Here is a 14,637-nt window from a genome sequence, read left to right on the forward strand (position 1 = left end):
CTCTCGGAGAACTCCTTCAAGACTGTTGGAAGACCATTTCAGGTGACTACCTCTTGAAGCTCATCAAGAGAATGCCAAGAGTGTGCAAAGCAGTAATCAAAGCAAAAGGTGGCTACTTTGAAGAACCTACAATATGACATATTTTCAGTTGTTTCACACTTTTTTGTTATGTATATAATTCCAAATGTGTTAATTCATAGTTTTGATGCCTTCAGTGTGAATCTACAATTTTCATAGTCATGAAGATAAAGAAAACTCTTTGAATGAGAAGGTGTGTCCAAACTTTTGGTCTGTACTGTACATACAAAAGTCAGAAACTGTGTCTCCTTGTTAGCAGCAATGTAAAGAAATGCATTGCATTTTTTTGATTGTGTCCGTTGAGGTTTTGTCTTTGCAGGCAGGGTTTTTATTGTTTACTGCACTAATTTGGTGAACTGCATGCATCACTTCCAGTCAGGTATTGCGCAGTGTTACGTCCGTCCTGCGCAGTGTAGGCGTGGAGGAAATGGGGAAGTCTGCACACTTCATGTACTACATATCATTTCCCTCTGATAAGAAGCGTGTTCTGAATTGAATTTGGGTGGGTGTGTGTTGGGGGGTGGGTGGTTGGGGTGTGTGTGTGTGTGTGCGTGTTTAACCGGAGCGCGCCTTCATACAGCGCACTGTAGAGGAACACATGGAGGAGTGTTTGAAGAGATCGTGTCCGTGTCTCCGGGCTTTATGGGACCAGCTGTTTAAAAGTGAAAAGCGCGATAAGCCCGAGACAAAAGGAGACAGTAATGAGGATGGGAAGCAGGAGTCGGGGGACAGCGCCGTGTACATGGCGCTATGGGCTTTCGAGGCGCGCGACACAGACGAGCTGTCGTTCGACGCGGGAGATCGGTTCCGCATCGTGCGGCGCACAGGGGACTGGTGGACCGCCGCCAAACTGGACCCGAGCGGCTGCGTGCTCGCCGCCGGAATCGTGCCGCACAATTACCTGGAGCGCGCAGATTCGGTTACATCACAACCGTGAGAGTTTAACTTTCCGTCCTTTTTTCTCTTTATAATCCGTTTCTTTCTCTTTATGCGCTTTCTGAAATCACACAGAAAGGAAGCTTTGCGCATTGCCCAAGCTGGTAAGTGGGAAAAAAAACCCGAGGTAAGATTGTAAACCATAAAGCCTTTATTTATAAACAGTGTCTAATCCAAACCACAGTGTCTAATCTAAACCATAAAGTCTAATTAAAATCACAATGTCTGATCGAAACTAAAAAGTATCATTTAAAAGTGTCCAATTTAAACCAAAGTGTCTAATCTAAACCATAAAGTCTGAATTAAACATGTTTAATTTAAACCACAGTCTAATCTAAACCCTAAAGTCTAATTTCAACCATAATGTGTAACTTGAAAGTGTCCAATTTAAACCACAATGTGTAATCGAAAATCCTATAGTCTAATGTACACCATCATGTCTAATCTAAACTACAAAGGTTAATAATAGAAAGTGCCCAATCTAAATTACAATGTCTGATTGAAACAACATTGTCTAATTGAAGTGTCCAATTTAAACTATAATGTCTAATCTAACCCATTATGTCTAATGTAAATCACAATGTCTAATTTAAGTGTCCAATGTAAACCACAATGTCTAAAGTAAACCACAATGTCTAATTTAAACCACAATGTCTAAACAAAAGTGCAAGATCTAAACCATAGTGTCTAATCTAAAGTATTATGTCTAACTTGAACCATATTGTCTAACTAAAATGTAAGTGTTTATCTCAAACCAGCGGTTGAACTCAGGTCAGAATCACACAAATCTACACAAAATAAAAACATTGTTATATTGTCTTAAAACTATGAGAATAATGTAATAAAAATTCCCAACTACTCTAGATTCCAATGGTAAGTTTATGTTGGCTCGCACAAAACCACTGTATATGATATACAATATGTCCTGAAGTCATAATATAAGTCAAGGACATATATCAAAAAGATAAGATATTATATATATATATATATATATATATATATATATATATATATATATATATATATATATATATATATAAGATATTGAAAAGATATTACATAATCTTTTAACTGTGCAAGGTCCATATAAGTCATGAGATAACACTTTTTATAGTGGCATGGTGGACGTGTATAACGCAAAAGACACTATAGCTCTTTAAAGCCATTCTTTGAATGTGGTTTGGTGTGAATCATAAACAAAGGGGCTGTAATTTTCTAATTTTAAAACAGTGTTTCACAACCCACTATTATCAGGGTTATAACGATGACGCATTTGCTACTGACAAAAACTAGGGTTAGGTTTGTTTTGTTTTAATATTTTTTGCAAATAAATAATTTTTTGGTCATACAGTGCCTTTTACTACTATTGGCAACCCTTAGTCATTCAAGGGGATATTATCAAATCCCTTTAGTCATTCATCACAATAGGTAAGACCAAGTAATATAGATGTGATGTGCTGCAAAACGGTTGTTGACTATCAAAATGGGAAGTGACTAAGAAAATAGCAAAAGCATTTTGAACAATTTCCATTTCTACCACAGGGGGCAATAATTAAGTAGGTCCAATCGATTGTAAATGTTATGAATCAATGAAGTGAAGTGGGTGGTTTGAGTGGCTAAAAAAGACTCCAAGGATCATAGCTGAAGGATTGCAGAATTTAGTCATGTCTTGGAGTCGGTAAGTCTCCAAAATAACAATCCAACGTCGCCTACATCACCACAGGTTTTTGAAGGGTAGTAAGAAAAATGACTGTAATCTTATCCAGAAAAAAACCTAACATCTTTACTTTCCCAGACATTACTGGAACTTCAAATGAGATTAGGTTCTCTGGTCAGAGAAACCCATAATCAACACAAATATGGTCTACATGAGCACAAATTCAGCTCCTGATGTGGCCTCAACAGGCATTGTAGAAGGAGACTCAGAGCTTCTCAGTGATAAAAGACAGTTTTTAAAAAAGCTTATATTGCTCATATTTATAAAGGTTTCAAATATTAGTGGAGGTCAGTGTATTATAGGACCGTAGATCTCTTCACTCTTTTTAACTGTGCAAACTTTCAAAATTCTCAGTGATTTGATATATTTATTATGACACTATACTTTTTAGGTGGTTCTTTGGGAAAATGAACCGGGTTGAGTGTGTCAGTCACCTCCTGACAAGTCAAAACAAAGAGGGAGCTTTCCTGGTGCGAGTCAGTGAAAATGACAATGTGGGCCATGTAATCTCGGGTGTGTATTTAAAGGCTATTTGCTTTATACTGTCTTTTGTTTTTATTTTGATTATTTGATTATGATGTTATTCATCTTCCAGCCTACACAAAACAATCATAGCTTGAGCATGCATTATCTCTAGAAACATCACTATGATGTTAAATCTATGAATTCAACTGTTTATCATCTAATAGAGCATGTACTTCCTGTCAGTAAGCTGTTGTTTCTCAGACTGCGATGTTGCCAAATCTTTTTTGTTGTGTCTTTGTTTTGTTTCATTCTGATTTGTGTTTTTTTTGTTGTTTTTTTTGTTCAATTCTTTTTCCCCTTTTAAATCAGTTAAGGTAAAAAACAAATCAAAGCACTTTAAGATCTTTCAGTCGAAAAAGGGATTCTACGTGGAGGAATCATGTTGCTTCTCAAGTTTGCTGGATCTTGTACAACACTATCAGAGTCATCCTCTGGCCCCTTCATACAAACTTGGGAAACCTTGTGTTAGGGTGAGGCTTTCTGTCTGTGTTTAATTGTACTCTTTAAAAAATGTTGGTTTCTAATTACATTTGTGTTGCACATCATTTTACATTATATTCTGACCTGTTGTTTGTCTTCTCAAAAATACAGAACAGTTGAGGAAGTGCTTTTTTTAACTCTCGCTGTTATGTAATTAGAAACCATACAGCATCAAAACACAAAGCAGACGTGATGAATAATAATAATAAAAAAGGTTCATTTATTATTACATTAGTAATAATTATTATTACATTTGTACATTATTAGTACATTAATATTTTTCTGTGCAGATTGCATTGAAATAGACATATAAATATATGGAAATATGTAACACCCTGTTTTTTTAGAGAAAGCCTGTGTCCCAGGACCTATCTCACACCACAGTAGACATGTGGGAACTTCCCAAAGAGGACTTCACCTTGGAGGACAAGTTGGGCAGTGGTTACTTTGCTGATGTTTATCTGGGCAAGTGGAAGAACCATACGCAGGTGGCCATCAAAATTCTCAAGAAAAATGGTAAGCTGTCGCATGAATTTTAAAGTAACATTAGTCGCCTTATATGTACAGCTAATAAAGGACAAAAAAAGATATGGATTTAACTGTATGCTTGCTAAAACTCGAAAAAGTCAGTTATACCTGCATATCATTTCCTAGGTGTTAATTAGACAGTATACAATATAACCGCTAATACATTTCAGCCTGGTTTTAAAGTGACAGCACTTACAAAAGGAAACTGATGTTTCTGTGCATTAAAAAATAAAAAATAAAATCATCAATAAAGCCTTTTTGTGCATGAAATGATATCTCCTGAGTCATAGTGAATTAGTCAATACAGTTCCACTGTATTATGTGGTGAAATTTGATGAAAGCATGCACAAAAGAGTGGACACACGTGCTAGGGAAGAGGGTTTATTTAAATAACAGTCCAAAACGGCGGGCAAAACGTGAAATAGGCAAAGGTAGAGCAATTAATGGACAACAATACAAGGGCAAAACCGTGAATGAGAACAAGAAAACGAAACGAGAACAAAAACCAGGAAACACATGAATCATGAACAAAAACGGCTTGGTATTCGCAGTAGAAACTAGACGAGTTAGTTTGTGAAGTAACAAACACACACACAGATATAAATACACACATAATTCAAGAAACAGTATTTTAAACAGGGAAAGTTGAACAAAAGAAACAATAAAATGACAGGAGTAGACATGATAAGAACGTGTCACAAACCAAAATAAAAGCATGTGGAACATAAACATTTCAGCAAGCAGCACAGCTGGTGCACATTTTAATGGTGGGTGGTTGGGGACAGAGAGTTGGGGGTGGTCTCTGACAACATATATTAAGGTCCCTTCTTTGTACTCCAACCTCTGTGGGCTAAAGGTGCATACTAAAGCCTGGTTCTTGAGGCAGGAATTATCTTTGCAATGTCTTTGCTTGTTGCCCTCCGCTGTGAAGGTCATGGATTGAGGCTGGGTCGCTGTCCCCTCGCATGAGCAGGGCGTGAAAGGAAGCTGTGCCATCCAACATGGAATGGAAGGCCTCCTTGTTGGCCCTGGGCTGGGACATGGTATGGGTGCTCACCCCATTGGCATTCTGGCAGGAGCATGGCATGGGACTTTGCATTCCTTCCCTCATAAAAAAGCAGGAACAGGGTATCAGACAGGGTGAACCTCAGTCCTATCACGCCAGACACTCACATAGATCCAGCCACTGTGCAAATTACCCCATAACCTTAAGATAAAGTTTCGCTAAATTCTATTGCTTTATGGCCATATTTATGCTAATCCAATTTCTTTGTTTAATGCCAGATAAACATTTTTAAACATATATACCCAAATACATTTTAATAGAGCAACTTTTTTTCTTTTGACTGGATTTTTCCTTTTAGTTATTGTTTCTCCGTACCTATAAATGTTAAAAGGAGTTCACCTGCAGTGCAAATTGCTTTTCTAGTACAGTGGATTTTCTACATTTGATTATATTTGTTAAGAGCTCTACCTCTTCTTACACACTAGGCAGAAACATCAGAGTTACATACAAAACATAAAAAACACCCAAAAAGTGGGAACTTAACTGCACCAATGCATGCTTACTTAAAAGGCCACAAAATTAAGCTGATCAGAAGGAAGTGATGTTGCACAAGTTTCAAAGGAAAACAGTCTCAAAATAATAGTGAAACAGCCTGTAATACACTGCTGCTTAACATTTTTACATTGGCCAGTATTCAGGGCAGATATATATAGTCACTTTAAAATAATCTCTATACACACAGTCTGTTACTGCGGGTTGCTTGACCGTGGTAAGAAACGCAAGTTAACACGTGTCTATGACTAATATAAGTCAAATTCGCATATAAATACAATCCAAATTTAACTTGTGTATAATGAGAAAATATACAAAATATGATTGTGGGAAATGTGTATTTTACATTATACATTACCCTCCAAAACTATTGCACAGCAAATCCAGATATTTTATACAATGAAGATCTAAAGATATGATTATATTTGCTGATATTTACATCTAGATGTGAGCATGTGATTGGCAGGTGGGTTTTCCCCCAGATGGTACTCTGTTAGATTGTTTGTTTAAGCAGTTAATATACTCTAGGTATAAGCCTTGAGTTTTATCTGTCAAGACTTTTTTATGGATAGCTCTGTCAGAGTGCCAATCCAACACAATTTGTTCAAATGGAAAGTCTGGATTTGGGTGTGCTAATTGTTCTACGTGTGGTGTGTAGTGCTGAATACAAATTACACAGTATTTGGTCAATTTGTCGGGAAATACTGAGAAGACAGTTGCTCCTTATTAGTGCCTCTATACCCCCTTTTGAAACATGATCTGACCCATGTATCAGTTTCGGCAAAAAGGGCAAGCGCATAGAGGGAAGTGAATCACAACGAAGATCTGTGCGAGGATTTTTAACAAATTCGACTGGTAGCAGTGCAGTTATTAAGTTGTTGTGTAGCAGATTTCATGCATCATTAAACTCAAAGGATTGGCCAGCCAGCAAAAGATACAGTAGCTGTAGGCATTAGCCTCCTCCTCTAGGTGAACTGAAGGGGAGAGCCATAACATGTCCATTAGTTTTAGCATGCCTTCACAGTCTGGGGCTGAAGCACCTAAAAAAATATTAAATAAATAAAATAAATGCATACAACCCAGTAAAAATAAATCAAATCAATTAAAATTTGCTTCAGTCTTTCTTCTTTCATACCTGTACAAAACAATCATAGTGGCCTATGTAATCACTCCATAGTTCTTTTTTCTCCTACAAACACATAAATCTTTACATCAAAAATTAATTAGACATCCTTATCAAAATATACTCTACAAAGTCAGTAGTCAAACAACATAACTAAAGCATGGAAAGGAAATATCATCAGTTCATCAGTAGGCAATGGCTTCAGCTTTTTGGGGATAAAAAAACCACAAGATGCTTATTAGCTATAGCTAAAGGAAGGATTCCAATAAAAGTCACAACTAAAAAAAACACTTCCAAGAGCAACACTACAGGACACTACCATCATCTTATTTGCACATAATCAGCAATGAACTTTTAATCTAGATAATAAGCATAAATACACTCAGACTCACACATCTATTGGCCTCATTGTGCATTCACAGACTGGGTCTTATAATCTTATTATAATCTATATTACCGTAATTTCCGGACTATAAAGCGCACCCATATATAAGCCACGGAATTGTACAAATATTTTTATTTTTAACATAAATAAACCGCACCTGTCTATAAGTACTTTACACAGGCTTTAACGAAAGACACGTTACACACGGTGTAACGGGTGAAATATATTGCGCTTGCTTTAGGAGCATAGCGGTATTTTGGGAATAGCCTGGCACAGCATTTTTCCAGTATTACTGCGTGTGTTCAAGACGAGGAATATGTCCTTAATTTTTTTCTGATGCTCATTTCTAAGTTTCTTTGACTAACCCTTAACGCTGTTGCCAAGAAAAATAAAAAAGCACGAGTTTTGGAAACCTGTCTGTGCTTATATGATTTTTGTTGCAACTGGAGTTAGCGAGCTCTCCCTTCACCCAGACTCAACGCGTTACAACAGCTTGTATCTAAACAGTAGCCGACCAAGAAAGTCATTGTTCACTGTCTTCCTCCTTCCTTTCACAACTATTTCTCTCGGGAGTTTATCTTTTGTCATCGTCGTGCATTTAAAAAAAAAAACGTTTTCTCTCCCGATGCCGTGCAGCTCAGAACACAGGTGAGGTGCGTTTTTCCGTTTCCGTTCAGAAATTTCATTGGTCAAATGTTATGGGGTTCAGTTTTTTGGCTTGAAGTTTGTGAAACCAGGAAAAACCCAGGAAAAATTCATAAATAAGCCGCTTCATTGTTTAAGCCGCGGGGTTTAAAACGTAGGAAAAAAGTAACGGCTTATAGTCCGGAAAATACGGTATACATTTATAATCTTGGAACCAAGAGCACTGGAGGTGTTCCAGTAATCATTCTCTTACTTAAAAAAAATAAAGGACACGCAAAACTTTAACAACATACCGCCCATAGCCTAAGAAACACGACTGGGATGAAACTAAAACCGCTAAAAAGAAATACAAATACAGATCTGTACAAATATGATGAAAATAAGAAAAAAATAATGGAATAAATCTTAACAACTGCAGTACGGTACATTACTGTAATTTGAAAAGTATGTCAGTGTTAATCAACACGAAATCTTGGATATCTGAAGTGCTGGTAGGAAACAATGCAATGCTGTTTTCTTTTCCACTGAATCAGCATGGGCATTACCTACAGAGCTAGTATTAGAGTCCTTAGCGTGACATTCACAAACTGCAGTAAAAGACGGAGTGTAATCGCATCCAATAAATTCAAACAGTGGAGAATGACGAATTGGCTTTTCTGAAGGTAGTCAGTTTCCAAAATTTGCATGCATCTTCAGCTGCAGAGAACTTATGAGTCAGTGTAGGTTGTGAGAGATTGGCCTGTTGAAGAGAAGCATGCTCTCGTGAGTGAAAGTAATTCAGATGGTTTTGCTGAGAAATGTGAAAGGAGGTTGTGAGACTCGAGCACATCGAAAGTATCAGCAATTGCATATACAGTAGACAGTGGAGTACCAGCAAGTAAGTCAGCACTGGTTTATTCAGTGTAATGTGCAAAACACGTAAACTGGCATGGGGTATAACTTTTAGTAAATCGAAATAAAGTGGTTGGATTCAGTATGTTGCAACAATTAATAATGGCAGACGCATGCATTTGTTAAATGAGCCATCCGACCTGGTGTGAAACAGTCATGACAGATGTGGTACATAAACATCCAGTTTGTGCATTGCTACTAGATAGAAATGGGAAGGATGGATTCAGCTGTGGAACATTATTTTATATTCATAAAAATTTAATTTCTTATCTAACCTGTATTGCTTAAATGGGGATCAGATGAAATTGCTGTTCAGAAACAATCCTGTCCATTGGACATGATTATGTCATTTAAATGCCATAAGATGGCCATGTGCAGTATCTTGTTATAAGATGTAATCTTATAAGATGTAATTAAAGTTATCGTAGGCATTAAGCATGCCAAGCCAACTCATCACCTGTCATTTTGTGGAATGCTTTGGTTAATTAAACATGCTAGCTATCTCATCTTAGCCATCTGTCGCCTTTCAGATATTATTGTCCCAAATAATTTAACTTTAGCTTGGATCAGCAGCAGCTTACATTTGGAAACACTTGTGGCAATTTGGTGTCCACTTCTCATTGCTCCCTAGAAGCAGACGCTCTATCTAATTTGTGAACGTGCTGCCCCCTGGTGGGAAAAACGATTTTAAGTTTATTTTCCACATTCACTTTTTCCCCATTTTGTTACAGCCTTATTCCAAAATGTATTAAATTCATTATTTTCCTAAAATATTCTATAATAAATACCCCATAATTACAATCTAAAATGTTGAAATCTTTGCAGGTTTATTAAAAAACAAATAGAAATAACATGTACACAAGTATTTACAGCCTTTCCTCAATACTTTGTTGTAGCAGCTTTGGCACCAATTACAGCTCTACGTTTTTTTTATTATAATGCTACAAGCTTGACACCTTTTTTTAGCTAGTTTCTCCTATTCTTCTTTGTAGAACCTCTCAAACTTCATCAGGTTGTATGGGGATCGTCGGTACACAGCAATTTTCAGATCTCTCCTGAGATGTTTCATCGGGTTCAAGTCTGGGCTCTGGCTGGGCCACTCCCGGACATTCACAGAGTTGTCCTGTAGCCACTCCTTTGTTATCTTGGCTGTGTGCTTAGAGTCATTGTCCTGTTGAAAGATTAACCGTCAGAGCGCTCTGGAGCAGGCTTTCATCAAGGATGTCACTGTACATTGCTGCATTCATATTTCCCTCAATCCTGACTAGTCTTCCAGTTCCTGCCACTGAAAAACATCCCCACAGCATGTTGCTGCCTCCACCATGCTTCACTGTGGGGATGGTATTGGACAGGTGATGAGTGGTGCCTGGTTTCCTCCAGACATGACGTTTGGCATTCAGGCCAAAGAGTTAAATCTTTGTTTCATCAGACCAGAGCATTTTGTTTCTGATGGTCTGAGAGTCCTTCAGGTGCCTTTTGGCAAATTACAGGCGGACTGTCATGTACCTTTTACTAAGAAGTGGCTTGTTCTTCTGAAAAGTTCTCCTCTTTCAATAGAGAAACACTGGAGCTTTTTCAGAGTGACCCTTGGGTTCTTCGTTACCTCCCTGACCAAGGCCCTTCTCCCCCGATCGCTTAGTTTGACTGGGCAGCCCGCTCTAGGAAGAGTATTGGTGGTTCCAAACTACTTCTATTTACGGATGATGGAGGCCACTGTGCTCATCGGGACGTTTAATGATGCAGACATTTTTCTGTACCCTTCCGGGTAAAAATTTCAAACAAACTTCTTTCACGCTGTTATTATTGAGTATTGTTTGTAGAGTTTTGAGGAAAATAATGAATTTTATCTATTTTGGAATAATGCTGTAACATAACAAAAAGTAATAAATGTAAAGCTCTGGAAACACTTTCCGGGGGCACTGTGAAAATATTCAGCAGATTTTTCTTCAGAATAGATTTAACTATATATATATATATATATATATATATATATATATATATATATATATATATATATATATATATATATATATATATATATTAACCACTGTAGTAGTAGTAGTATCAGTAGTTGCTGCAAAGTAATTGGCTTTTTAGATAACTAAATTAATTAATAAATAAACAAATAAACAAACAAATAAATAAGTAATTGTTTTGTATAAATAGTATCTCATGAACACAGTGTTTTAGTATTTCTCTTTGTGGCTTTAGCGTATCATCTCATATCTAGAAAGTAGAACAATTGGGGGTTTGACGGTTTAGTGGCTTTCTTGCAGTCTTGAGATTTGACTAGTAATGAACTTTAATCCCGAAACTGCATTATGTTAATTTGAACTACGGCAAACTTCCCATTTCTGGTCCTGGTGGACACTGTCCTGCAAATTTCTGTGCTTTATTGCTCCCAGCACACCTGACTTAATTAACAGCCTGTCCTTAGTTAAAAACACCAACGTGTACTTTTCCATATTCATTCAGTGAACCCTTACATCCTGTTGATAGAAAAATTATCATGTTAGAAGAGACCACAGCTCTTTATATCATAGGATGAAGCTGATTATTAAGAAAAACTTTGCATTGATTTCTGGTGATACAAAGATGGACACAAACTATGGCATGAAAATTAAGCATTTTATGTTTAATATTATTTTCTGTGTCTCCCACTCAGAGTCTCTGAACCAGAAAACTTTTCACATGGAGGTTGAGGTTTTGAAACGGTTGCGACACAACCACCTTATTTCACTGTTCGCAATATGCACGTCCTCCTCCCCCTATTACATCATCACTGAGTACATGGAGAAGGGAAACCTGCAGAATTTGCTCCGTAGTAAGTTTTTATTCTCAGTCTTATTGTTTGAGCAACAGTAATGAAAAGAGCACAAGAGGCTTAGACTTTCTGAGCACTTTATATGATAACCTTGTTCATCCTACAAAAAAATGGTAACTTTTTGGGAAATAGTGTGTTTTACTGTCAACGCAGCTGTAAAATATATTGGCTCGAGTTGTAAATTATTTTTAAAAGCCATTTTTTTCCTCTACTTTCTTTGCTTTAATTAGGTCCAGAGGGCAACACTTTAGACCCGGAAATCTTGACTAACATGGCATTCCAGGTGGCTGATGGGATGACTTACCTGGAGACTAACAATAGTATTCACAGAGACCTGGCAGCTCGCAATGTACTTGTTAGTGAAGGATATCTGTGCAAGGTGGCTGACTTTGGTTTAGCCCGATTTGTCAAGGTGATTTTTGCAAAATATTTGATCTTTGTAAATTTTCAATTGGAGTTTGTACAGTATGCTGTAGCAGTAGATGTTATAGGCTGAAACTATTATAATATTCAATAGATCCTTCTCCGCTATAGGATATTTTATTTTATTTTTTTGGTATATTAGTAAAGTATTTTAGCTTGAACATATTTAATGAAAACTAAATTTTATTTACATATGATTCTTTTCTTTGTCTATACTATATTTGCCACTCAGTTAGATATTAATGCTGTAATGTTTTGTTTTCCACTTTCAAACATACCACGTCCACAATCCAAATGATGATCTGGTATTTAAAGAACTGATTGTAAATTTTAATTAAGCACGAAAGTGTGTAAAGTGGTTCAATATACCAGTGTTTATTACTTATGTATCGAGCCGTCAGAACACTTAATAGAGATGTGACTGAAAATGAATAAAATCGAACTTGAACAATTTTAAACAAATACAGATATGATTACGATTTTTAAGACTAGAAAAGTGTTCGGTATTCTGCATTAAGGAACAAACAAATAAGGTAATTAACTAAAAACTTTATTTGTATGTTCATTTCCCATTTTCTTCATCCTTCTAAAACACACGTTCACAATCATGCAGCGTTTATAATGAAATGGCACTAAAAGAACACTGATTAGTAGCAGCAACACTGTATTCCTACTTTATAAAACAAAACAAAATCAACAAACAAAAGAAAATCAGATAAAATGTTGCTAGTTTGCTATCGCTGTCAACTGGAAACTGTTTCCTGACTTGGGAAAGCCATTTTTTGTTTTCACTGTTTGTTATATTGCGCTTGCAGGAGCCATTCTACTTGTCAAATGATACAAAGATTCCTTTCAAATGGACAGCTCCTGAAGCCATCGAGCATGGCCTTTTCTCAAATAAATCCGATGTCTGGTCTTTTGGCATTCTCTTGTATGAGATTTATTCATATGGTGCAAATCCGTATCCAGGTAAACTCTAATCTGCTTTCTTGGATTTCTTTTCCAAAATGTATTACTAGTACATAGATATTATAAGTTGTGGTTTTAGGTCAGAGTAAGCACAATGCAAATAACTTTCTTGCAGTCAACATAAATTCTGTCAGTTGTGTCATTTTGTTAACAGACTGATTTTTTACATAAATAAATTAGGTGTTAAAATTAAAACAAAATCTTTTGTTGTTGTTGTTTTGCATTTGGTAGGAACCAGTAAAAGAGATCTACTTGCGGAGCTGAAACGTGGGTACAGGATGCCTGCTCCTCCCAAATGTCCTCAGTTCATCTCCAAGATTATGGAGTCCTGTTGGAGCGATCAGGCAGGGGATCGGCCAAGTTTTAAGCAGCTGAGAATTGAGCTTCATGACCACATTAATCACGTGTATTAGCTCTCTCTCTCTCTCTCTCTCTTTCTCTCTCTCTCTCTCTCTCTCTCTCTCTCTCTCTCTCTCTATATATATATATATATATTGTTTGTATATAATGTACATATGTTTTTCCAAAGTAATGTACAGCATGTGATTCAGATTTCACCTAAAAGTCTAGTAAGGATTTAAGACATTAGCATGCATAAAAATGTCTTAGTATATGAGCTGTACACAATGTTTTAAATGTAATACTATTAAGCGTATTCATTTTTATACTAGATGATGTGCATGAAAAGCTGCTGTAATGATATTGCTGAGATGTTAAAAAACCTGGAACAGTTTCAGTTTAATTGAAGCATAGTGCACTATAATCACTAGCAAGTGCGTATGGAAATATATGATTTTGCTTTAAGATATGTACTCAATGTCAGGCGTAGACACTGTACATGATAATGAGAACAGAGTTTTTAATAGAAGCATAATTCGTTGTGTGATAGTAGACCATAACACCAAAGCAGCATTCGATCATAGGAAAATTTACTTATAAAACTACAACTCAGAATAGTGACATGTCAAAATGTGAAAAACACAAACTAAAGACAAGAAAACGCCACCCAATTTAACCCAACTCAGATAAGGCTGACAGATTTAAGCCACAGTTTCTAAACTTTGGAGTACTTTTGGTGCTACAGGGTTTTTATTGCTCCCAGTTCACTCAATCCCCTAGGTTATAGTTCTCGCTGAAAAGCTACTCAATTTACAATTTAAACTCCTGAGATGTCTACATTTACCGCCAAATAGGAATTGTTTTAGTGGAGTATGTTGTATAGAACATCACAGAATGATCATAACTTTTATTAACTATCACAGTACTATTTGCTTTAAAGAACGAAAAAAATAATAATAATAAAATACAATTTTATTTTAAACATCCTAATATTTTGGTGTGTTTCTGAAATGAGTATTATAGCATTGGCCTGCAGTTTGAATAATTTTCATTTATTTTACATAATGATGCCTGCAGTACAGTAAAATAAATTATTGGGCAACATGTTCAAAAAACTGAACATTGTTTTCATACAGGAAACTTCCAGTATTTACAATTTTCTCGAATGGAGAGGGAATTTTAGATTAGATTAGATTAGATTGGATTAGATTAGATT

At 36.3% G+C, this 14,637-nt stretch overlaps 1 protein-coding gene across 1 annotated transcript; it reads left to right on the forward strand.

Moving 5' to 3' along the window:
* The first annotated feature begins 606 nt into the window (after nucleotides 1–606).
* ptk6b (PTK6 protein tyrosine kinase 6b) lies at nucleotides 607–14,411 on the forward strand. Its single transcript, XM_046869944.1, has 8 exons — nucleotides 607–1,011; nucleotides 3,123–3,244; nucleotides 3,566–3,726; nucleotides 4,084–4,252; nucleotides 11,532–11,690; nucleotides 11,921–12,102; nucleotides 12,929–13,082; nucleotides 13,314–14,411. The coding sequence occupies exons 1-8, from the start codon at nucleotides 677–679 to the stop codon at nucleotides 13,493–13,495; spliced, it is 1,464 nt and encodes a 487-aa protein (XP_046725900.1). The 5' UTR covers nucleotides 607–676; the 3' UTR covers nucleotides 13,496–14,411.
* The last annotated feature ends 226 nt before the right edge of the window (nucleotides 14,412–14,637 follow it).

Source organism: Silurus meridionalis, chromosome 16 (assembly GCF_014805685.1).
Source record: "Silurus meridionalis isolate SWU-2019-XX chromosome 16, ASM1480568v1, whole genome shotgun sequence".
Lineage (NCBI taxonomy): Eukaryota > Metazoa > Chordata > Actinopteri > Siluriformes > Siluridae > Silurus > Silurus meridionalis.